Source organism: Sander lucioperca, chromosome 7 (genome assembly GCF_008315115.2).
Source record: "Sander lucioperca isolate FBNREF2018 chromosome 7, SLUC_FBN_1.2, whole genome shotgun sequence".
NCBI classification, from domain to species: Eukaryota; Metazoa; Chordata; class Actinopteri; order Perciformes; family Percidae; genus Sander; species Sander lucioperca.
In genome coordinates, this window is record NC_050179.1 from 6385671 (window position 1) to 6411056 (window position 25386).

The 25386-nt window shown below is 39.6% G+C and overlaps 1 protein-coding gene across 5 annotated transcripts; it reads left to right on the plus strand.

Moving 5' to 3' along the window:
* Nucleotides 1-436: 436 nt before the first annotated feature.
* parvg (parvin, gamma) lies at nucleotides 437-14147 on the plus strand. 5 transcript variants are annotated; one of them, XM_031283390.2, is made up of 13 exons: nucleotides 437-692; nucleotides 1261-1343; nucleotides 2974-3038; nucleotides 3657-3759; nucleotides 3980-4123; nucleotides 5053-5168; nucleotides 5270-5325; nucleotides 5401-5435; nucleotides 5547-5608; nucleotides 6234-6302; nucleotides 6462-6563; nucleotides 7776-7848; nucleotides 13065-14147. In XM_031283390.2, exons 2-13 carry the CDS (start codon nucleotides 1280-1282, stop codon nucleotides 13097-13099), a joined length of 924 nt encoding a protein of 307 aa, XP_031139250.1. In that variant the 5' UTR covers nucleotides 437-692; nucleotides 1261-1279; the 3' UTR covers nucleotides 13100-14147. The 5 variants fall into 5 exon arrangements, with proteins under 5 accessions (XP_031139250.1, XP_031139246.1, XP_031139249.1 ...); XM_031283386.2 differs by lacking the exon at nucleotides 13065-14147 and adding an exon at nucleotides 11172-11691; XM_031283389.2 differs by lacking the exon at nucleotides 13065-14147 and adding an exon at nucleotides 10215-11130.
* Nucleotides 14148-25386: the final 11239 nt, after the last annotated feature.

A 25386-nucleotide genomic window follows, 5' to 3' on the forward strand; every position in this document is an offset into this window, starting at 1 on the left:
ATTGCTTTGTTGCTATGGTAACCTTCCACATCCCCCAAATTGCCCCTTCGTCTAGCTGATGTGTGGTCCTTTTTCTTTTCTTCAACAAGGCTGGTGCGCATGCAGAGCTTTTTGTCGTGTTGTCTCTCTTCTCTTTCCTTCTTTTTGTTTGTTGAAGAATGGAGAAGGCAGGAGACCAGACGACAGCAAATTGATCGGCTCACAGATGGAGATGTGTGAGTCGAGTCTGAGTGGTTCAGGCCTCTGAGTGTCACGTTTATCTTTGCCCTCCTGAAGTGTGGTTTTCCCAACAATACATTTGCTACCCAAGAAGAGTCTTCCTTGTTTTCTTTTTCTCTCAATGCATAGGCTACTATTACAGTCTTAAATGCCGTTTGTGACACAGAATACAAATGCCCTTATCTGAAAAACGTGTGCAAAGCCAGTATCAAAAAGAGGAAGTACCTTCTCTGCCACATCCTCTCATTTGTGATTATCTTCCCTTTCGACCCTGTGACATGTTATTTTCTTAGATTTAGTGCCGTCAGACCTTGTACGCTGATAGACTTCACAAGAGGCTGTATTCAGATAAAGCAGGCTATGTACAACCCTCCATTTCTTATATCGTTGTTTTGACAGTTTGTGGAGTTGACAGTTGCGGAACTCAATTCAACTGAAGTCATTCTGCCGAGTCAGTCTCAAGAGTGCCGAAGGTAAGCTTAGTCTAAAAGACTTTTTGTTTATGACCTTGTTTGAAAGTAACTGTCAACCTCAGGAAAAGGAAGCCACACACATAATAACACACAGGAAAAGAAAAGTTTCACTCTCCACATCCAGAACAGTTTGACACGCTCCAGGTCACGTCTGTTTTGTCGTAGTGTGTTACTTTGCTGTTTTTTTGTCTCAGACCGTATGATTAAAAAATGTTCAGAGGGAGAGGTGCAGCCCTGCAAATTTGTGGGGGATCTACAGATCTGTTGAGCAGGCTACTGAAAAAGAAAAAAGGAAGTGAGGAAACTAAACATCTTCCTTTTTCCAGTTTCTAGTTCACTTGTGTTTTTAGAACCTTCAGTCATAAAAAAACACTTCCAAAATCCAACAATAGAAATGCAGTGTAGTTGAGCTAAGTACAGACTGTTATCTTTGAACCTGAAAAGCAGAAATTTGGAGGTACAACATGAGGACACTTGCTGAGCCGCTTGAGAGAGAGATACTTTCTGCCAAAAACAAAGTATTTCTTTATTCTACTGTGGTTTATATTCAAGCTCTTCTTCTCTGCAGGTTTTGCTGAAGAGAAGTAATGGAGGCTGCTGTCTTTGAGTATCACAAAGAGGATGACACTGTGGACGTTGAATCTTTTCAGGGTATGTGTTCATTCAGTAAACATTTTCAGTCTCAGTCACTCATGATTTGTATAGTACATTTAGGTTGACATAAGTCTATCTTAATGCAGTATTCACACCTACATATGTACGTTGGTTGTTGTGTCTATACTAATTTCATATTAAAAAGACTGTACTTTTGGAATTGCCCACTTAATTTTGTATTATTCAGACTGCTGAAGTCTCAAATCAGCTCCTGGACCTTCTGTATCCTTGAAAGGACAATTCCAGTAGTTTTGCATGTTTTAGGTTACTGTATTTACCTTGAAAAAGTTAGACAGTTTGACACAACCTTTACATCACAGTTAATCCTTTTGCAAATCACTCTTTTGCATTTTAGACCTTTAAACATCTCTTTAAACACTTTCCCCCCCCCCCAATCATGAGCATCTATGTGTTTCAATTAATTTCCCTTTGATATGAAAATTCATCAGCAGACGTTACTTGTGTAATCCCTCACAATCAACATCAAGTCTGCATCATTCATTTTTTTTCTCTTTTTTTCTCAAATGTCAAGTTACTGTATCAGTTGTTGTGGTGAACGTGTAAGGCAACAGTTGCCTATTTACACATTCAGCAGACACGGCGCAAAATCATCATTCATTTAGAGTTTTGTTTCTGGGGAATGTAAGTCCAATATTCACCTTCTTTTGAACTATGGTCTTGTTTCCACCACTGAGGGAAATATCTGACTCTTTAGCTGCTAAATGTTTCACTATGTTCACCAGCTAGTCGCTACCTTGGCATGTCTGCTGTTTGGTGGGTTTATCAGAGCTTTTTTTTCATCTGAAAACAGCTGATGGCATCTGGAGACATCTCTGTTGAGAGCATTGATAGTGGATGAAAATAGTAAAGTTGTTTACCACTAAACCAAAACAATATGCTGAAAGACACTAAAATCCTCTGTACTTCTAGTCAATATAATATTAGATTAGTCTATAATCCGCCGGATGCATGTATTTTCCGTATCCTTCCACTTTCTTTGTGTTGGAATTTCAAATTCGGTGGATTTATGAGGACTATGGTTGACTGCTTCTCAGATCTCTGCAGGGTGAATTGAGACAGCTAGCTAGACTATCTGTCCAATCTTAGTTTTCTCTCGCACAACTATTTTGCAGCGGCTCAGTGCGGAGTTTAGCACAGCCCATGACGATTCTGATTGGTTTAAAGAAATGCCATTAAACCAGAGCATGTTTTCCTCCCATCCCTGAATGCTATGTGGAGTAGCCAGACTCTCCTTCAGCGTGCTTTGGAGGAGGGTCTGGCAAAGCGAGAGTAATATTAAATTGACCAAACATAATGCAGACTAATTGTTTAGTGTGATTATTACACAACTCATGCAAGTTTCAGGACTCTGCTAATTGCTTTTCATACCATATGGTTTCAATGAAAACCATTGGCTGCCTGAAACACAGAAATACATAAAAAAAACAATAAGGATTTGTGTGTATATTGTAGTTAAGGAGAAAACACAGGGGTTTGCCTTTTAATAAATAAAATATTCAGCTTTCTGGAAATGATAAAAGATTGTCAGTCACAGAATTGTAGCATGTTAAAGACTGTAAAATAAGAAACTATTCCACCAATGCAGTTTGTTTATATATTCACACAGGAGAGAAGCAGAAGCTTATTCAGCCGGGGTCTTTAAAAGACCCCAAATTTGAAAAGCTAAAGGAGGTAAGAAATTAATTCCTGTTATCTACATATATAGCTGTCTGAATCTCTATCTTATATTAAACATTTATACTTATTACTGTAACATCAAAACCCATCCTGCTGCACAGGGAGTGTGTCCTGAGTGGGCCGGAGATGAATGCTACACAGGAAATACATTACAGAGCCTGCATGTATATGTGAGGAGCGAAGAGCATGAATAATATCTGATGCAGAGAGAGAGGTGAAAGGATCGGTGAAATTTTAATGAACATAATTATTAGAGCTGATGGGAGACAGAACAGAGTCAGGCCAAGGAATTGTCGGCAGAGTCTGCTGGATCTAAAAAGAATTTAAAACAAGGTTTTGATTGGAAAAGATGGCAGCACAAGTGTGTCATGCAGGCAGCAGTAAATGAAAAAAAACAACTAGATTAACCATAACATGTCTAATAAAGTATTTAGTATTTGTCATCATTTCTATCTACTTCAAGATTGTATTATCTCTGAAAATCAATAAAGAGAATAAAGAAAAACAAGGTTTCATGCTGTTTTTCATTTGGCACATTTGAAACAGAAAAATGTATGCAAGAAGATGAACGTTTTTGTTGATCTGACTGTGTGATTAATTGTGTTTTGGCAGGCGCTGGTTTGTTGGATCAATAGCACTTTGAAACCGGATCACATAGTGGTTCAGAGTCTGGAGGAGGATCTGTTCGATGGACTAGTGCTTCATCACCTGCTGTGTGAGTTAATGCACATCTGTGCAATTGTGCTGTCATTTATCATTGCCCTACTTCCACTTAATCATAATCTAAATTTGAAGATGAAAACTAACAAATGTTTCCCCTTGTTGTTTACCTAAAAGCATGTCATTTATAATATCCAAAACACAGTCCTTGCCCAGAGAATTATATAAAGTAAATAATAATAATAATAATAATAATAATTTCCTGATTTCCACAGCCAGGTTGGCCGGTGTGCACATGTCTGTAGAGGCTATGGCACTAACCAGCCCTGCTCAGATCCGCAAGCTGGGAGTGATCCTGGAGGAGTTGGACAAGAGACTGGGCCTGCAGGACAGCAGCCAGATCAAGTGGAACGTCAAACGTGAGTCATGCAAGAGGACAAATGTTCTGTTCTGGCAATGACTTGGAATTGCAACATGATTTGGTACTAGCTTAAGCGTGCCATGTTAGCTTACACCAACTGTGAGGGATTTTGGTGGAGATCAACATGATGGGGTTCTGTTTTTATCACCTGTCAGTGGATTATTTTGGTGCTGGGTTAGGGAAGCAAGTGAAGGCTTCAAAAATAATTCAAATTGTATATAAACAACTGAACACCTAACTGTGATATTCAAGTGTTTGCACTCATCTGAACTTTTCCTTCATTAATCATATAGGACTGAAAGGATGAAAAGGACTAAAAGGATCAATGTCTTGTTTGGTTTTGAATGATCGTAGTGAGCACTAACCTCTGACAAAAACATTGCATTTCCTGCGACTGCTTCACAATAAAAGCCAACCCATGTTTCACCAGTTGAATGCTTTTAATGTGAAGCAGCAGCAGGAGGAAATAATAACTTAATAATTTAATACAGCTCTGAAACAGTTGTAGGAGAGTGAACAGTGAACAATGAGGCTAATAAAAATAGGCTTATTACATGCTGCATCATTTCCTGTGAATCCCTTTTGAGTATATGTAGGCGACTGCACATGCAATTGAATCATCTGAAACTACTGCAAAGAGAGGTACTGTAAATATAGAATGTATACATACAGAAAATGGCTATTGCTGAAAAAATGCAGACTATAAACAATATCAACAGCAGGATTATAACTTAAAGTTTTCAGTAGTAATTACATTTCAGTTAGGTGTTCATTTATTTATGATGATGATGATAATGATTCTTTGCTGAAAATGATTCTTTGCTGCCATACTGGGAGTGTGTGAGTTCTGTCATATCAGTTTTTTATGTCTCTGTGTGTGTGTGTGTGTGTGTGTGTGTGTTTTGTTCTCTGCTGTTCGCCTGTCAGTCATTCACAACAAAAACCTTCTGGCCACTATTCATCTGCTGGTTGCCATGGTGAGATCTTTCCAGCCTGAACTGGATTTGCCACCAAATGTGAAAGTTGAAGTTATAGTTTTGGAAGTGAGTTTCAGCTGAAGCTTTAGCACTTTTTTCAGCACCAATTCTCAGTCTTAAACACACCTTGTGGCAGTGCTGCTCAATTTGGGTTATCTTTCATGCAGGTGAGCAGAGGTGGAATTAAATCAGATGTACAGACGGAGGTCCTGACAGAGATAAGGTGAGCAGATTTCTGTCCGGTGTGATTCTGTGGATGTAAGAAAAACACCTCAAATTTTCTTGTCTTTTTCAACAGGGATGCAGGCTCAGACTCTCTCAACAAGACTGAAAGTGAGTAAAAATCTGTCGGAGGTTGAGCAGATTTGACATTTTTAATGTCATTGAAGCGGCATTACAGCCTACAATGATTTTAACACACTTTTCTGGCTCTGGGTCACCCAGGGGAAGATCCCGTCGAGCAACTGCTGAAGCTTGAGGATCACAAGATCAACACGGTGAAGAAGGTATAACAAGGAGAGTAGAAAAAGTGCTGAGGCAGACTGGCAGTGAGAGAGTATGTTGTGGTGTTAAGATAGGAAATAAATAAGTATAATTTGTTTGTGGCCTTAAAGGACAATTCCGGCGCAAAATGAACCTAGGGGTTAATAACATATGTGTATCTAGTCCAACGTTCTCTTCCAACGATCTGTTTTCATGCTAATCGAATGCGTCTCTAGCTTTAAACAAGCTAACGCAAACCGGTGGTTAGCTGCTAATGCTAGCTTTCGGGGCAGATGGTAAATCGCTATTTTATACCACTAACAAGGCTCAAAATAGCACCACACTTTAACGGTAGTATAATGAGGGTCCCTACATGCAAACCGAAGCATTGACAACTTTGTAAGTGTACAGACAGTTTATTAAAAATATATATTATAAAGATAGTAGCGTTCATGTTTACATGAGGGCATCTTGGAAAACAGTAATGAGCAGTCGAATCACGAACGCAGTGTTTGAGCTATGTTACTGGTTACTGGTTGCACGGCGTTTGTCGTGCAACCAGTAACTATATTGCATGTTTAATACCCTCTATGTCAGCTAAATAAGACCAACATGTATTTCAAACTGTCTAACTTTTTACATTTTCAGGCCATCTTACACTTTGTCAACCAGAATATGTCAACCATGGGTCTGCAGGTGGCTGATATGGACAAACAGGTATAAAAAAAAAAACAGCTGAACACAGTTTTGGAGCACTTACTGTAGAGGCTTTCCTGTAAAAATAAATAAATAAATAAAAGATACATTGATCTCTTCCCCTGAGATTATATCACCTTCATTGGATGGGCTCCAATGTGTGGTGTATTTTCTGTCTAGTTTGCTGACGGTGTGATTCTGCTGCTGCTGCTCGGACAGCTGGAAGGCTTCTTCATCCCGCTCTATGACTTCAACCTGACACCTGTCAATCACTCTGAGATGGTACTGTATGGATTCCTGACACATTAAGGTAGTAAGGGCAGTGCATTCTGGTTCACTTTTTAGTATCATCATCATTATACTGCCTAAATGCTCACAGGTGATCTAGGTTTTCATTTATTTATATATTATATATTTTTTATCATTAATTTAATTTGAGTGAAAATGTAGCTATACACAGACTACATTATTCTAATTCAAAAGTATTATACTGTAAGATCATAAAAGAGTTTTCAAATCTAATTTGAGCTAATCTAATTTTCCACAAGAGCACAGTGGATAATGAGCTACAATACTGAAACCTGATCCAAAAATCTGGCCTATTGCAATATTATATATATATATATATATATATATATATATATATATATATATAATATTTTACAATTAATAAAAGTACATGCATAATTACTTCTCTGTCACTTATAATGATATCTTTGATCTAACTTTACTTGAAGCAATAGGAGGAGTCTATGAAACAGTTATGAACCTTTTATCACAGATATGAAGAGTTTATGAATAAGGTACTATATAAAAGACACTCTGACACTCCATATTATATGTGATATTTGATACCTTTAAAACTAAATAAAAAATGTTCTGGTTATAAACACATTATGTATCAGCCGGATCCACAATACATAATAGTAGATTATTTTTCACACTGCAATGTGCTTATTATATCTGTACGATGACTTATTATGGCACAATTCAGTTGTTACCCTTTTTGTTTTACCAGTTTATAGCCAATATGTTACATCATAAAATCATCAAAGTGTTATGTAGGCTACATTAATCTATCAATGATTATAATCCAATAATATAACATGAATGTAAAATGAGCCATTGTGCAATATGAGTACTTTTACTTTTGGTACTTTAAATAGGTTTGTACTTTTTGAATGCAGGACTATTACCTGTAACAGAGTTTTTTTCTACATTGTGGTATTGACACTTTTACATAAGAAAAAGATCTGAATACTTCTTCCACTACCTAATAGATAGTTGGTTATATTTTATAATACAAATAACTACAACTAGCAACTATAAAATATCACCACATATATAGAGATAATAATGCTTAACCATAAGTACATTAAAATATATTAGAGGGCACATTTTACAACAAAATTAAATATATTTGTATTACTGATTTCAATTTCAATGTGGTGACTGGATTTTGTGTTTGAAATTCTTTTTCGCTCTGACCTCTAGCTCCACAATGTGACCTTGGCCTTGGACCTCCTTAATGATGCAGGCCTTCAAGTGTCCAGCGTTGATCCACGAGGTGAGGAGATAACACACACACACACAGACTGCTCACACAATATACAGACAACAGATTTTACTCAAATTAAAATGCCACGCACAGAGGGTGAAAAAAACTAAAACAGAAGTGCCTGTGAGTAAAATGATTGCAACAGAAAAACACCAGAGCTCCAAGACAGCAATGTCAAACTAATTCAGATGATATAAACTATCAAAAGCATTTATCTGTATGATGGGGAAATAGCAAAATCTGTTTGTATATCAGTGAAGGACGGGGGTGGGGGGTCGCCCCGGTAGTTTGAGTTAATCTCCACTGCTCGGTGGAGTGTGGGTTTGACAGTGTTTTGGAGGGGAAAATGGAATTGCTTGCGGAATATAAATGAGTGTGACTCGTGTCTCAATGAGTATCACTGCGGATGATTGGCTCAGTCCGGGATCATCATCATTCATTTAGAGAGGAGGAGCGAGGGAGGCGGTCTCAAGGGGACAATGTCACTCTGGTGCCTGTTGATAGACACAGGGATTTAACCTCACAGCTATGGCTACATCTACTGTGTGTGTGTGTGTGTGTGTGTGTCTGGAGGAAGATACGTTATCTGTATTCATGAACACTGCTACTGTATGCCACCCAGTTATCAGACTGATCCCAGAAATATATTATGATTGTATCTGTGCACTGTGAAAAGTCCTCGTTAATTTCGTGTTTGTCAGTTTCAATTTGCAAATGTCAGTTATCAGATTTCCCAACGTAAAATCACGAGTTCATGATTTGTGGCATAAACTTATGAGTGTGAGCATTCATCCAAATAATCATATAACAGTGAAATAATTACATTATAGAAACTTTCTCTTTGATTTAAAAAGGTAAGAGTATGGTATGCTGTCGTTCGTAAATTTGGGGAATCAAAGGTCTATTTCAGAGAAAATTTTAAATAAGTACCTCTTCGCAATTAGTTATGCTATTTGATATGAACGACCGATTAAAACAAAACAAAAATCTAAATCTTTCAACATGACCATGTTGTGATGCACAACGCCAGGTCCATAAAGAAATGTTTTTTCCCAGTTTATTGTGGAAGAACTTAACTAACCTGCACAGAGCCCTGAACCTTAACCCCATCCAACACCTTTAGGATGAACTGTAACACCGACCTTACTAATGCTCTTGTGGCTGAATGGGAGCAAATCCCTGCAGCCAAAAAATCCTGAATCGAAGACGAGTTATAGAAGGCTATTATAGCAACATTTTAAGGCCCATGGTTTTGGAATGAGATTGAGATCAACAATCACATATGGGTGTCCACTTTTGGCCATGGGGAGTAAATCAATCAAAAAAGAGAAGAGTGAAATAGAGTGACTGACTCAGGGAGTTACCAACTTATCTAGGTGTGTGAATCAATCAATTGCAAATAGATCTACTTCACTTCCCTGCAGATCCATTATTGACAAGATGCTCTGTATTCTCTCTGAGCTTGAATCACAATCACTAAAACTTCTCCACAACATTGCCAGGCAGCCATGCAGCCTGTAATCGTGAAGTAAATCCTCAACATGATAACTGTTAATGTAGGAATCAGCACAATTAATCTAAGCCAAGAGCAAGTGGCTAATTTAATTCATTTTTAGTGTCTTTTTAATTACCGTCATAATTGCTCTGATGGAATGAGGATTCCCAGCACTGAGAGTCTAAAACGGGAGCGCACTGCGTGCATTAATTAGGTTAGCCGGTGGTGAAGTTGATCTTAATGTCACATTTATTCAGTTAGTGCATCTCACAACAGAGTGCAATTTTGTTGGGATCCCGTCTCACCAAGGACATGTTGATTAAATGTCCATCTAATGTTTTGTTTTTTTTGCCCTCCTGATCTATGACCTGTTAGGATGGATTGTGAGCATAGTTATTAGCTAATGTTGGTAAAAGCATCCTTGTGTTTTCGCTGCCTCAGTGGCTTGGTATATGCTGATGGTCCATTATAAATACACACCAGTGGTGTAGTCTAATGTATTGTAGTGGATATACTGTATAATTTGCCTTTGGGGGGGGAGGGGGGGCATATCATAGTGGGGGGTCTGGGTGTCCTCCCCAGGGAAGTTTTGAGCATCAACGACTTCATTTCCTGTATCCGGATACACTGTTATGCACCAATTTACGGTGAAAATACCTTTATTTAGCCTATGTGAAGAAGAAAAACACAAATGACAATTCTAAATACAGTATATCAAAAATATAATGGAAAGTATGTTGTTGTTGCATGTCATTGGGCATTTTTAAGTGGGTATATGGAAATCCTGGAGCTTTCTTAGTGGGTATACTGCGTATACCTGCGTATCACGTAGACTACACCACTGATACACACTAAATGTTCCCTGTTGATTGTGTGGCAGATATTGTCTCTCAGGACGACACTGCCACCTTGAAGGTCCTGTACGCCCTGTTCAAGAAGCACAAAGGGAAATGAGAGAGGAACTCAACAACCAGGGAGCTGAAGAAAAGTGGAGTTTTTGACCAGCTTGTGGTTTCTTCTGTCTCTAAACTGTTGAAAAGGCTGTACATTATTTAAATGGTGAAGCAAGACTAATTAGACATTGCTGATGCTCTCAAGCTAATTTAAAATAAGTACATGATGCTAAAGTAGCTTTAACAAGTTATTCATAAACAACAATATCAGTGTCTAAGGGCCCGGTCTGAGCAGCATTTATGACAACATTTTGGAGTAAAATCATCACGTCACCAATCCTCCACCACCACCTACTTTTTGAGGACAGGTCGATACAAGGCTAGACTACCAACCAGGCTAAGTGGGCAAACAGAGCGAAGCAAGCCCCAGGGCCCCAAAAGCCCCAGGTGTCCTGTGTGTCAACTAGTTGTCAATAATTTGACTAATTGCAAAATTGTTGATGTATTTCCACCACTGTGAAATCAATGGCTGTGGCTCAGGAGATTTCTAAATTCATCAGTTTGGATGGAGTATTGGCCCCTTAAAATGGATCAGCATACGTATATACTTTTGACCTTTTAAATGTGGTTCACATTCAGTAATAATATACGGGGTATGGATGTTAGTGTAGCCCAGTGTTATTTCCTTTTTTCGCTATCTCTTGCTCTCTTTCCTTCTCTTTATTTCCTTTTCAGTCTGACACTGCTGCAACATGGCACTTTTCATTCTTGCCATAGAAAACCATCATCCTTGACTGCCACTTCTTAATAAACAATGTGAATTTCTTTCTCTGCTTCCTCCTTGTGTTCCTGCTGACAATCTGTGACATCCTCTTTTTCTAGTCAGTGAAAATGGTGGGATTTCTTTTTTGCCATTGAATTGTTCACAACTCCATGTCACACAGATGTAGAGAGGGTGCGGCAGGCAGCGATGGAGGAAGGCTTAGAGAATGAGAGACAGACAATAGATGTGATTCCATCAAAGCATATTTTGCTTTTTATATCAATTATGTGTTGAATTAAAAAAAGGTTGGACTACAACTGGAAAAATCCACTTAATTATCCTCTGTGTTGTAAAGACATGTCATTTCTTGGATTAAAATAAATGTATGCTAACCATTAGTGACTTGTTAAATAATATCTCTCCACCACTGCCATTCTGGTTTAGTTTAGTGTATTAGCAAATTGCAGCATGAGTTTCTTTGTTTTTGTCTTGAGGTTAAACAACAAACAATCACTTTCATACTTCTTATTCAGTTCACCCAGTTTTCATGCAAATATGCTTGTCGACATTCAGAAAGCCAATTTATTTGTTTCCACCAAGGTGATGGAAAATTCCCATTTTATTTCCCCTGACATTTCAAAAAGATTGTATAAAATGTGCTTGGCAGTCAGATAGAAACATACTGTATAGCAAGAGACAGACAGAGACATTTAGGTGTGTGTTGCTGTTGTTAATCGTGTAAATTGGCCATTTCTGTTGGCAATTAAAGTATTATAAAATAAAAATGGCTTCTCTTCTATTTTCCAATTTACAACTTCTCATCCTGAGTGATTGTACAGTAAACTATATGTGTTTGTTGAAAATTGAATTGCACAATACTTTGTAAAAGGCAAAACCCATACTTGGTCAAGCCATTAATGAACACAGCTGCAATAAAATGCTCTCTTTTATGCATTTTAAGACCTCTCAAATACAAATGGTATGGTCATTTCATAGTCATGTATACCATCCACTCACATATGCTTGCTTATCTTTAAGATTAGGTGGTCTATAAAAACATTTGGGACTAAATCTTTCTGCATACTGCCTACTTTTATGTAACTCCCTTCGAGTTAGTATCAATCGAGGCAAGGATGTGAAATGTTCAGAATATTGAAACAATCAATACACAATGTGGTACAGTATGTGCAAACGTGTGTGGCTTTGACATGCATTTGCGATGATCTTTAAGAGAGAAGACACACCAGCCCGATAATCGGGTGTAGGGCCGTCTGGCGAGGTCTGTGACTCGAGTCTGTTCGGTGTGTCCCGTGCTGTCGGCTGTCCGAGGAGCCGTCGGCAGTCATTTGGGCCGACCCGACATGTTCAGTCGGGGATAGGGCAGTCGGTTCTCACCCGGAAATGGGGAGCGGATGAGCCGCTCAAAATCTGACGAAAATCTTTTAAACTGACCTTTGTCAATCTGAAATGAAGACAGATTCAGCAACTGCACGGCCTATTTCTCGCTTAAAATGTTTTCAGAAACACGTTTCGGTGAACTATTTTAGTACAATATGAGATCGTATTCTGAACAAGCCGCCATGACAGTCTGGCTGTGAATTTCCGGAGAAAAAAGAACCACGTGACGCATTCGTCCAATCAGCTGCCGGTTTTAATTTTCTGGGAAATAATCAACTGTTAATGGAAACAATACAGAGCAGCGCCGCCTGCTGCTATGGAGACGTATTACGTTTTGCGCACGTGCAGAGCGTACGCTCAAGTCGGCGTCGCCTCAGTGTGTTCTGAGGCATTTTTTGGACCTCGGGACCCGACTTATCAGTCCGACTGGCTTTTCTGCCGACGGTTGGCCCGTCTGGTTGGTGTGTCAGGGCCCTAAGACACACAACAACGTGAGTGAAAGTCAAGGGTGATTAATGTCTTTTAGCCACTTTATACATCTCAGTGAAAAGGTCACAGCTTAGTCTGTCATCAGTGTCTAATCCATCAGAACAAACAAGGATAAATTACAGGATAAACGTTTGAGGGATTAAACCTGTTCTGCTCCAACGACAAAACCTTCTTCTTCTTCCATTAGGACGCCATAACACCACTGACGCCTCAACATATTAAGACAATTACTGTACAGAAATAACATAGTGCCTATTAAGCAAGAGCTAAGAATGTTATAGAAATCATTTTAAGGCTACTGTGAGTATATATTATTGCCTGAGGTGACCAAACCAGAGGATTTCTCATAAACTGACTTTATTTTATACCATGTTTTTTTTTTTTTTTTTTTTTTTGAGAAAACAAATGATGTCCCCCTGCAACACTGGAGCCCATCCAAAATGTTGATGAAAAACATGAGTCATATCTGCCTAACTTGTCACACTGAACAGATGCATCTCTCTGTGGATGAAAAGGAGAGCAGAGCTAACAAAGCAGCATCACTGTTCTTTATTCAGCTGCTGTATTGTATGTGCGTATGTTTATATCAGTTATCACAGAGGTGACAGTATCATGGGAGTGTTAAACCTAAAGAACCATGATACTTAACACTACTGTTGTAATTAATCCAAACAGCTCATCCGAGATGTGTTCAAGGCAGTCAAATTTATCTGTGTAGCACATTTTATACACTGTCCATTACTCAACATAAAAATTATGAGAGACACAAGATAAATAATTACAAAAAGGATATATGGGGTTTCAAGATGATCAACAGAACAGTGGTGGAACAGCTTAGTATTCATTGACACATGCAACGTGTGATGAGTGCAGAGTGGACAAAAGCCGCTATAATCCATAGTTCTATTTTTAACAATGGTTAAAATGACTATGTATAATGTGAAAGGGGGCCGCTTTTGGCAACAAACCCACAGAGGTTTATCACCCTCAGCTCTACGGAGCATAGCATTTTTTTAGTGTCATTAGCCATGTTCCCATCATTTTATCAGCATTTTAAAGCTGCACAGCTGTATGGAAACAGTAAAATTCGATAATACTTCATCAATTGCGCAAAAAAGTTGTAATGCGTCACTTAAGGTGTTTTTTGCCTTTGGCGAAAAAGAGTTTCTGCTACCCCAAAGTGGCCAAAACAAAATCAGTTTTTGCAGGTTTAAAGGCTCATGAGGTAAAAGGGTTGGGCTCTGGGGACAACGGGATTAAGCTTTAAAAACATTTTTAACCTTTGTGTTGACTTCGGGTCAAATTGACCCATTTTCAATTTTTGTTTCATATCAGAAAATATGGGATGTAGAAATAAGTGCTGAAAATGTGTAGAAGAAAAATTTAACAATTTAAAACGGAAAAAGCAAAAGCAAACTGTGAAAAAAAGGCGTCAAAAACGTCGAAAAAAAAGTGTTTTTTTCAAGGTTGACGAGAAGACAGCACACAGGTTAATGAAACTGAAAGGGATAAATTAATCAAGTTAAAAGTAGTTCTTGTTTTTTATGGAGTTAGAACAGTGACAGTAACCTGTGGTATTGAAAATAAAAATTGGCATTGAAAAAACAAATATTGGCACTGATAAATGTTGAACTGAAATATAAAACAGAAACATCAAAAAGTTATAATCTCACAATCCTATTATATTATTTCAATTTGACATTTTTTTTTGCCTTATGATAGGTTTTTCAATTTCAATCTAAACTTTTTCTTTTTTTCTTGATATGTCTTTTTTCAGTGACAGTTTTTTTTACGCTGTCCCTTGTTTTCAGTTTCAACTTTCTGTCACCGTTTTGGCGTAGAGAGGAGGGGCTTGAGGGGAGGGACATAGAGGGTGCGGTTTACATATACTTTGCATATAATTTGCATACTGGCGAGAGACCGCACCTCCACAGGCATCCTCAGAGATGCGTTATAACTGCATATCTGCAATGGCTTCCACAAGTTCACCTGGAACCTACATCTCAAGTAAGTCTGTTTATCTCTGCCATTTTTTTTCACATAGAAGCAGGCTGGTTATCTTTTAATGTAAGCTGTGCTGTTTTGGTAGAGGTTAGCTGAACAAGTGCTAACGCTAGCTAATACCACATCAGCTAGCCCACTTGGGGGTTTAAAGTGATATTAATAGTGCACTGATTGAGTTTTGGTATTTATCTTGTAGGGTGGAGTGCTTGTGCCATGATGTGTCTTTAAGAGGATTGCCTGCTAGATCCCCAGTCTGCATTTATTTTGTACCCACTATACAGTATATTTGTACCACACCTCCAGAGGGACCTTGACACTTTACCAGACTTCTCCAGGAAAGTGTAATTGTTTTGTGAAGTATTCTAAAAGCAACTGCAGTCTTTTAACATTATTTGTCAATTACAGGATATACAAGATATTTCTTGGAGTGGGACAATGACGAAGGGTGACAGAAGAGTCTGCCAGTGGAGTCATTTTACCACCCATCCAGTGCCCTCTGGGGCCGCAGACTATGGCAGAACAGAGGGCAGCCACAAACCCTTTGACTCCCTTCGAGGACAATGGCTGATAGCTTTACAAGACTGCACTTAACTATTCAATTCAATTTTCAATTCAATTTTCAATTCAATTTTATTTATAGTATCAAATCATAACAAGAGTTATCTCAGGACACTTTACATATAGAGTAGGTCTAGACCACACTCTATAATTTACAAAGACCCAACAATTTCAGTATTTCCCCAAGAGCAAGCATTTAGTGCGACAGTGGCGGAAAAAAACTCCCTTTTAGGGAGAAACCTTGGACAGACCCAGGCTTTTGGTAGGCAGTGTCTGACTGTGCCGGTTGGGGGTGTGATGAACAGTGGCAATAATAGTCACAGTAAAGATAATGGAACAATGACCAGAAATAGTAGTTGTAGTAGTTCATGGCATAGCAGGGCACTGCAGGGCGTTACAGGACATAGCAGGGAACAGCAGAGCATAGCAGGGCGTAGCAGGACATAGCAGGGCGTAGCAGGACGTAGCAGGGCACTGCAGGGCACTGCAGAGCGTAGCAGGGTGTAACAGGGCATAGCAGGGAGCGGAGCAGGACCGCCGAGACAGCTGCAACCATGATTTAGGTGCCACTCTAATCCAAGGAAACATAAGGACTCTGGGGAATAAGCTCCCCAGAGCTAAGTTAGTAACAAGCATTTCTGGGATGAGGATGCACACAGATGGAAAGAGAGAGGAGAGAGAAGCTCAGTGTGTCAAAGGAAGTCCCCCCGACAGTCTAAAATTATAACAGCATAATTAAGAGAAACAGGTTAAGGAGAGGAGCCTGGTCGGGCTAAAACTCTCCCCTGCCGGATCGGGCTGTACTGGCCTGCCTCCCTCTACTTTGATTATATCATTGATTATATGGTAGATTAATCTGACGACTATGAAGAGAAGCAGAGAAGAGAAGGGGTGTTGCGTCTGCAGACACACACCCTCCCCCGCCGGTTTGGCTGAACGCTGCAACTCCTCACTCCTTAAATATAAGCTTTATTGAAGAGGAGAGTTTTCAGTTTACTCTTAAATGTGGTCTTTCTGCCTCCCGGACCCAGACTGGGAACTGGTTCCACAGGAGAGGAGCCTGATAGCTGAAGGCTCTGGCTCCCATTCTACTTTTAGATACTAGGAACCACAAGTAACTCTGCATTCTGTGAGCGCAGTGCTATAGTTAAGACAATAAGGTACTATGAGCTCTTCAAGATATAATGGTGCTTGACCATTTAGAGCTTTGTAGGTCAGGAGAAGGATTTTAAATTCAATCCTGGATTTTACAGGAAGTCAATGCAGAGAAACTAATACAGGAGAAATATGATCTCTTTTTGTAGTTCTTGTCAGAACACGTGCTGCAGCATTCTGGATCAGCTGGAGAGTCTTAAGGGACTTATTTGGGCAACCTGATAGTAAGGAATTACAGTAGTCCAGCCTGGAAGTAACAAATGCATGGACTAGTTTTTCAGCATCGTTTTGAGACAGGATATACCTAATTTTGGCAATGTTACGAAGATTGTTTTAAGTGGCCGTTAAAGGATATATCTTGATCAAAAATAACTCCTAGATTTCTGACAGTAGTGTTGGAGGCCAGGGAAATACCATCCAGAGTAACTATATCTTTGGATAATGAAGTTCGGAGGTGTTTAGGGCCCAGCACAATAACCAGTTTTGTTTGAGTTTAATATCAGAAAATTGTAGGTCATCCATGATTTTATATCTTTAATGCATGCTTGAAGTTTAGCTAACTGACTGGTGTCGTCTGTCTTGATTGATAAGTATAATTGGGTGTCATCCGCATAACAGTGAAAGTTAATTGAGTGTTTCCTAATAATATTGCCTAGAGGAAGCATATATAAGGAGAATAGAATTGGTTCAAGCACTGAGCCTTGTGGAACGCCATGGCTAACTTTAACGTACCTGGAAGATTTATCATTAACATTAACAAATTGAGATTGATCAGAGAAATAGGACTTAAACCAGCTTAGTGCAATTCCTTTAATGCCAACTAAATGTTCCAGTCTCTGTAACAGGATTGTATGGTCAATAGTGGCGAATGCAGCACTAAGATCTAATAAGACAAGTACGGAGACAAGTCCTTTGTTTGAAGCAGTTAGAAGGTCATTAGTAATTTTCACCAGTGCCGTCTCTGTGCTATGATGCATTCTAAAACCTGACTGCAAGTCCTCAAATAAACTATTGCTATGTAGAAAATCACATAACTGATTAGTGACTACCTTCTCAAGGATCTTGGAGAGAAAGGGAAGGTTAGATATAGGTCTATAGTTGGCTAAGACCTCAGGATCAGGATCCAGGATCCAGGATTCAGTAGAGGTTTTGTCACAGTTACTTTAAATGACTGCGGTATATAACCTGTTAATAAAGATATATTAATCATATCTAGTAATGAAGTGTCTTCTTATTTAAGTAGCCTCGTTGGGATGGGGTCTAAGAGACAGGTAGATGGCTTAGCCGAAGAGACCTTTAACATTAATTGTTGAAGGTCTCTAGGATAAAAGCAGTCTAAGTATATGTTACAATGTCGCGGTATAAAAGTTGATTCACCTTTCAAAATAGAAACATAATTCAACAGTGATTCAACCATGAACCATGATGTTGTTTCAACCGTAAATAAACGTTGAAATGCCGGCTGGGTATAACACATCTGTGAGGATTCCTGTGGAGGTGCGGTCTCTCACCAGTATGCAAATTATCCATAAATTGTGCCCTCTTTGTCATCATAATGCAAACAAATTTCAAAGTGAAATAAAATATTAGCATTGTGAGATTATAACTGTTTGATGTTTGTGTTTATTTATCAGTTGAAACATTTTCAGTGCCAATATTTGTTGTTTCAATGCCAATTTTTATTTTCAATACCACAGGTTACTGTCACTGTTCTAGCTCCATAGTTTTTGAGAGGCTGATTACTAATAAGACAAATTTGAAATCAAGGTTCAAGGAACTGAACTGTCCATTATGCGCACTAAACAACACAGCATAAGTGACCACACTGTACACCGTTTGATCCAGACTGAGCTAAGGAGAAAGAATAATTTATGTTGAACTGTCAGTCTCTGTTTCCAGAATGAAAACAGTGATGGGCTAGATGAGCTCAATCAAGGGTCAGTGACTGGTAAAAGGTCAAAGGTCACCTCCTCTGTTGGTTTGGGTAAACCAGTGGGACCTTTAGAGAACTACAACACAACCTACGCAGTTACAGTACAGGACTGTTCAGAGCACCAGTGAAAGAAGTCTACAACGTCAGACTATTTCACAGCTTCTCTGCTCATAATGGGTCTTGCATCAGTGTGAAAAATAACAAGCATTTTGTGTGTGCCGCAACACTAAAAAATTATTATGGAGGTTGATTATGTTTCAAATGCACTCATTGTAGGTGGTAGGGGATAAGGTTTCTATGAAAATTGCAGGAAAGAAATCAACATTCAGTCATTCCAATATCTATAATTAGATCTCTTGTTGTTTTATATGTGTATTTACAAATAATGTATTCTCTTGGTGTAAGAAAGTAGCAATTTATGATCAGGTTTTGTGTATTGTATTTATTTATGAGTGTATCAAAAGCTTATACTATACTTACTAATTTATATCAGAAGTCACCATACGAAGTCTATGTTTGACAGTAAACAAATCCCTAAACCCTAATTTCCACTCAAGATCCCGAATGTAATGATATCCTAAAATATTTATGAGTCTTGTCATTTATGCCATTTGTTACATGATCTCGTAAAGAAGTTACCACCAGTTTCTGTCAATATAAAAAATATGCATCGGTAGCATTCGAATTCTGCCAAAAAAAAAACAGCCCATTATTTTTCTCCCAAGAGTGAGCTTGTTATTTTGCCGAAAATAAATTATATTTAATATTCACACTTCCTCTTTGGTGCTGTGACCCAGGAGGATATAATAAAGAGTGATTCTGTTTACCCTCATTTCTTTATGCTATAAACTACTGACTACTAGCTGACTACTGATCCTCTTGCGAAAAATTGTCCTCTGCACTTGACCCATCCTCAGTATTTGTCGTGAGCCAGGGCTTTAGTAGCTGACACCAAACACAGGCGTCTTTTTAAGTGATAGTTCTGTGATGGAAAGAGAGTCATGCATACAAAATCCACACAGAAAAGAACCAGTATTAATGATTAATATAAAGCTATTTCCTCTAATGTAATGTATTTAACTTTTGAAATAACACAATCAGTTTTTTCACCTCTCCGGGAACCATCACCTTATCGTGGTGGAGAGGTTTGTGTGTCCCTATGAACCTGAGGGCTGTGTTGTCTGGAGCTTTGTGCTCCTGGTAGGGTCTCCCAAGGCAAAGTGGTCTCAGGTGAGGGGCCAGACAAAAAATGGTTCAAAAACCCTGGGAAAACTCTGACTGTTGTTTGTGCATATGCACCAAACAAGAGTTCGGAGTATTCGGCCTTCTTGGACACCTTGAATGGAGTCCTGCATGGGGCTCCAGTGGGGGACTCCATAGTCCTGCGTACTTTACTTTAACGCGCACATGGGCAATGATGGAGACACATGGAGAGGCGTGATTGGGAGGAACGGCCTCCCCGATCTAAACCAGAGTGGTTGTTTGTTGTTGGACTTCTGTGCTAGTCATGGATTGTCTATAACGAACACCATGTTCGAACATAGGGATGCTCATAAGTGTACTTGGTACCAGAGCACCCTAGGCCAAAGGTCAATGATCGATTTTATAATCGTTTCATCTGATCTGAGGCCGTATGTTTTGGACACTCGGGTGAAGAGAAGGGCGGAGCTGTCAACCGATCACCATCTGGTGGTGAGTTGGGTCAGGGGGTGGGGGAAGACTCTGGACAGACCTGGTAAGCCCAAACGGGTAGTCAGGTAAATTGGGAACGTCTGGAGGAGGCCCCTGTCTGACAGACTTTCAACTCACACCTCCGGCGGAGCTTTTCGTGCATCCCTGTGGAGGCTGGGGGCATTGAACCCGAGTGGACAATGTTCAAAGTTTCCATTGCTGAAGCTGTGGCGAGGAGCTGTGGTCTTAGGGTCTTAGGTGCCTCAAGGGGCGGTAACCCACGAACACCGTGGTGGACTCCGGTGGTCAGGGAAGCCGTCCGACTGAAGAAGGAGTCTTTCCGGATATGTTATCCCAGAGGACTCCAGAGGCAGTTGCAAGGTACCGAAGGGCCCGAAGGGCTGCAGCCTCTGCCGTGACAGAGGCAAAGCAGCGGGTGTGGGAGAAGTTTGGAGAAGGACTTTCGGTCGGAAGCAAGGTGCTTCTGGAAAACCGTTCGCCACCTCAGGAGGGGGAAACGGGGAACCATCCAAGCTGTGTACAGTAAGGATGGGACGCTGTTGGCCTCAACTGAGGAGGTAATAGGGCGGTGGAAGGAGCACTTTGAGGAACTCCTGAATCCGACTGATACGTCCTCTATGTTAGAGGCAGACCTGGAGGATGATGGGGGATTGTTGTCAATTTCCCAGGCGGAAGTCACTGATGTAGTCAAACAACTCCACAGAGGCAAAGCCCCTGGGATTGATGAGATCCGTCCAGAAATGCTCAAGGCTCTGGGTGTGGAGGGGCTGTCTTGGTTGACACGCCTCTTCAACGTTGCGTGGTCTGGGACAGTGCCAAAGGAGTGGCAGACCGGGGTCGTGGTCCCCCTTTTCAAAAAGGGGAACCAGAGGGTGTGTGCCAATTATAGGGGTATCACACTTCTCAGCCTCCCCGGTAAAGTCTACTCCAAGGTGCTGGAAAGGAGGGTTCGGCCGATAGTCGAACCACAGATTGAAGAGGAACAATGCGGATTCCGTCCTGGTTGTGGAACAATGGACCAGATCTTTACTCTCGCAAGGATCCTGGAGGGAGCCTGGGAGTATGCCCACCCGGTCTACGTGTGTTTCGTGGATTTGGAGAAGTCGTATGACCGGGTCCCTCGGAGATACTGTGGGAGGTGCTGCAGGAGTATGGGGTGAGGGGGTCTCTTCTCAGGACCATCCAATCTCTGTACGACCAAAGCGAGAGCTGTGTCCGGGTTCTCGACAGTAAGTCGGACTCGTTTCAGGTGAGGGTTGGCCTCCGCCAGGGCTGCGCTTTGTCACCAATCCTGTTTGTAATATTTATGGACAGGATATCAAGGCGTAGTCGGGGTGGAGAGGGGTTGCAGGCCCGCATCCGCTTCAAGACACAAGTACTGACGTACAGGGCCACGAACGGATCAGCACCCGCTTACATCCAGGACATGGTCAAACCATATACCCCAACCCGCCCACTTCGTTCTGCATCAGCCAAACTGCTTGCTACCCCCTCACAGTGAAGGAGAACTAATCACTCAACAAAATCCCGACTGTTCACTGTCCTGGCTCCCAAATGGTGGAACGAGCTCCCCATCGATATCAGGATGGCCGAAAGCCTACACATCTTCCGCCGAAGGCTAAAAACACATCTCTTCCGACTACACCTTGGATAAAAAAAAACCTAAAAAAAACCTTGAACCTGCACTTTCGAACCTGCACTTTCATATGTCTCTTTGTAGCTTTGCCTATTTAAAGCTAATGTATTTGCACTTACTACTTGTTGTATGGAGTTTGAACCTTCACAGTTGAAAGCACTTAATTGTAAGTCGCTTTGGATAAAAGCGTCAGCTAAATGACATGTAATGTAATGTAATGTTGCAGTTCGGTGGACTGGGGATCTCATCGCTGCTCTTTGCAGATGATGTGGTCTTGATGGCATCATCGGCCTGTGACCTTCAGCACTCACTGGATCGGTTCGCAGCCGAGTGCGAAGCGGCTGGGATGAGGATCAGCACTTCTAAATCTGAGGCCATGGTTCTCAGCAGGAAACCGATGGAGTGCCTTCTCCAGGTAGGGAATGAGTCCTTACCCCAAGTGAAGGAGTTCAAATACCTTGGGGTCTTGTTCGCGAGTGAGGGGACAATGGAGCGGGAGATTGGTCGGAGAATCGGCGCAGCGGGTGCGGTATTACATTCAATTTATCGCACCGTTGTGACGAAAAGAGAGCTGAGCCAGAAGGCAAAGCTCTCGATCTACCGGTCAGTTTTCATTCCTACCCTCACCTATGGTCATGAAGGCTGGGTCATGACCGAAAGAACAAGATCCAGGGTACAAGCGGCCGAAATGGGTTTCCTCAGGAGGATGGCTGGCGTCTCCCTTAGAGATAGGGTGAGAAGCTCAGTCATCTGTGAGGAGCTCGGAGTAGAGCTGCTGCTCCTTCGCGTCGAAAGGAGCCAGTTGAGGTGGTTCGGGCATCTGGTAAGGATGCCCCCTGGGCGCCTCCCTAGGGAGGTGTTCCAGGCACGTCCAGCTGGGAGGAGGCCTCGAGGAAGACCCAGGACTAGGTGAAGGGCTTATATCATCCTCATTTTAACCCTCACATGCTGTGTTGGAGTCAGAAGGTAATGGCAAAAGTCTGGGAGAGATTCTGCAAGGTGCAGAATTGAGTTTGAGCAAACTGTACAGTAGGAGAGCCATACTACAGTAATTATAGACTCAGTGTTAAATATTAGACTAAATAAATAAGGTGAAAGACATAAAATAAATGATCACTTGAATAATCACAGACAAATAGGTCATATAACCATGACATTGTGAAATAGCCAATACATTTTCAATATATTTTAATATTTCCGCTTGCCTCTTTGCAAAGAGTTTTATGACGTTTTTATTTCACAATGCCATTATTTTTTCTTTTATCATAAAGTCTCTCTGCCAATCACGACAAACAGGGCAGAGCCTATAATGCTTTTGTCTTTTATTGTGAAGCCCTTTGGGATGTCTGACCTATAAAGGTGCAATACAAATAAACTTTAAATAACTGGCTCTGCCTTCTTTATCTTTGATTGACTGACAAAGATGTTGTGATGAAATTATAAGGAAAATCTTAATTGTGAAAATGGCATTGTGAAATACAAACAGACAGAAAGGGGGCATTGTGAAATTATGACATGCAATAAAACTCTTGTTTGTTGTATTGGCTTGTGTCATAATTATATGGTCATATTTAGATATGGATAAATCTATTGTTATAGTGACATTTATTTGTCAAACAACCATTTAGTCTTCATACTTAAATTATTTTCTCTTGTAAACCTTAAACATATTATATTATATTTATATATATATAATATATATAATCTTCTATAAAAAATCTTACCTCTGAACACCCACACAGGTGTTTTCAGTTATTCTGACTGATTAGACTCTGCTCAAGTTGAAGGTGGGCCAGAGCTTTTTAATGAGGATTTATTAGGTCACAATCTTTTCTACCAATAAGGATGATAAATGTGTCATTTGTCTTTCCCTAACAGGTGCAACAACACTAACAGGGGACTCAGGAAAAAGTCAATCATTGTCAGTATGTTCTACAAAGATATTAATAGCTCGGTTATAATTAATCTCAATACCTCTAAAAGATTTCACATTAATAGAGGGGTCCATCTCCCCTATCTCCCCCTTCTTATTTATTTTAGTCACCGAATTATTGTCACTTAAAAGAAAACAGACAGAAATTTTGAAGGAATCTCAATATTTGGTAAGGAGTTAAAAATTTTCCAATTGGCAGATGACACTAGGATTTTTCACTAACGAGTTATGTAACTTTATTAACTTGATAGACCAATTTTCCAAGGCTTCAGGTTTAAGATTGAATATGTTCAAATGTGAAATCTTATCTCTGCATGGTTGTGATGATTGTGTAATTAGAAATATCCCAGTTAAGGATTCTGTTAAGTATCTGGGCATATTGATAACTAGAAATCTTATTGCTAGACAACATCTACATTTTTCAAGTAGACTAAAGAAGACTAAAACTATTTTTAACATCTGACTTCAAAGGGATTTGTCTATTCTGGGCAGAGTTCTCCTCTCCAAAGCAGAGGGCCTATCTCATTTCGTGTATCCATCTTTATCCTTATTTGTAAATGATTCAACAGCCACTGACATAAATTCTTCTGGATTTTATTTGGAAAAATAAGCCACATAAGCTAAAGAAAAATGTACTTTTCAGTAGTAAAGCAGAAGGAGGTCTTCAAGTCCTATATTTCATTGACACTGTGAACACCTTTAAAGTTAATAAAAGATGTCTTAAAAACGCAGAGTCAATTTGGTATTTTATCCCAAATCACATTTTTAACAAAATTGGAGGTCTTTTATTTTAAAATGTAATTTTCTCTCGTTCAATCCCAAATGGTTTAATTCTACTTATAAAAAAATACTTAAGTTATGGTGCACACGATATATCACAGCCTTTATTATCATTGGATGGAATTGAACTAACACACATAAAGCATAACAATAAGCATATTTGCCGAATTTTTCAGAGAAAGACTACAGTTGTGCCAAGGGGCACGTTTTTGTGGAGATCTATAATTGAGAACATAAACTGGAGAAGGGCTTGTCTTCTACCGTAGAGTGTTTCTAACAAAGCTAAGGAAATACACCTCAAAATCTTACATAAAATATACCCTACTAATCACCTTGTTGCTAAATTTGCCGACATTGACTCTTCCTTGAAACAATATCTCACCTTTTTTTTTTTTTATTGTAAAATATCCAAAACATTTTGGACAGATTTACTTTGTCTACACCTTTAACCTTAAAGATATCATCTGTTTCTACGATAATTCGGGAAATGGTGCTCTTAAGTATCTGATTAATTTCATCATTCTGTATGCCAAATTTTATATTCACAAGCAGAAATTTTCTAATTCATCTCCTAATTTTGTATCTTTTCTCATAGAATTTAAATCTCTACTGAAGTCAATTAGATCGTTGGATAACAAAAAAAGTATTAAAATTGCAGAAACTATAGAGCTTTTTTTCCCTGAAATCTCTGACTAATTGTAAATTTATGTTTTCATGTACCTCTTTTTATTTATTTTTTTCTATGTAATGATTCTGTTATTTCATCACTTGTATTGCTTCGTATGTTATTTATTATTTATTTTTATCTTCATAGGTTT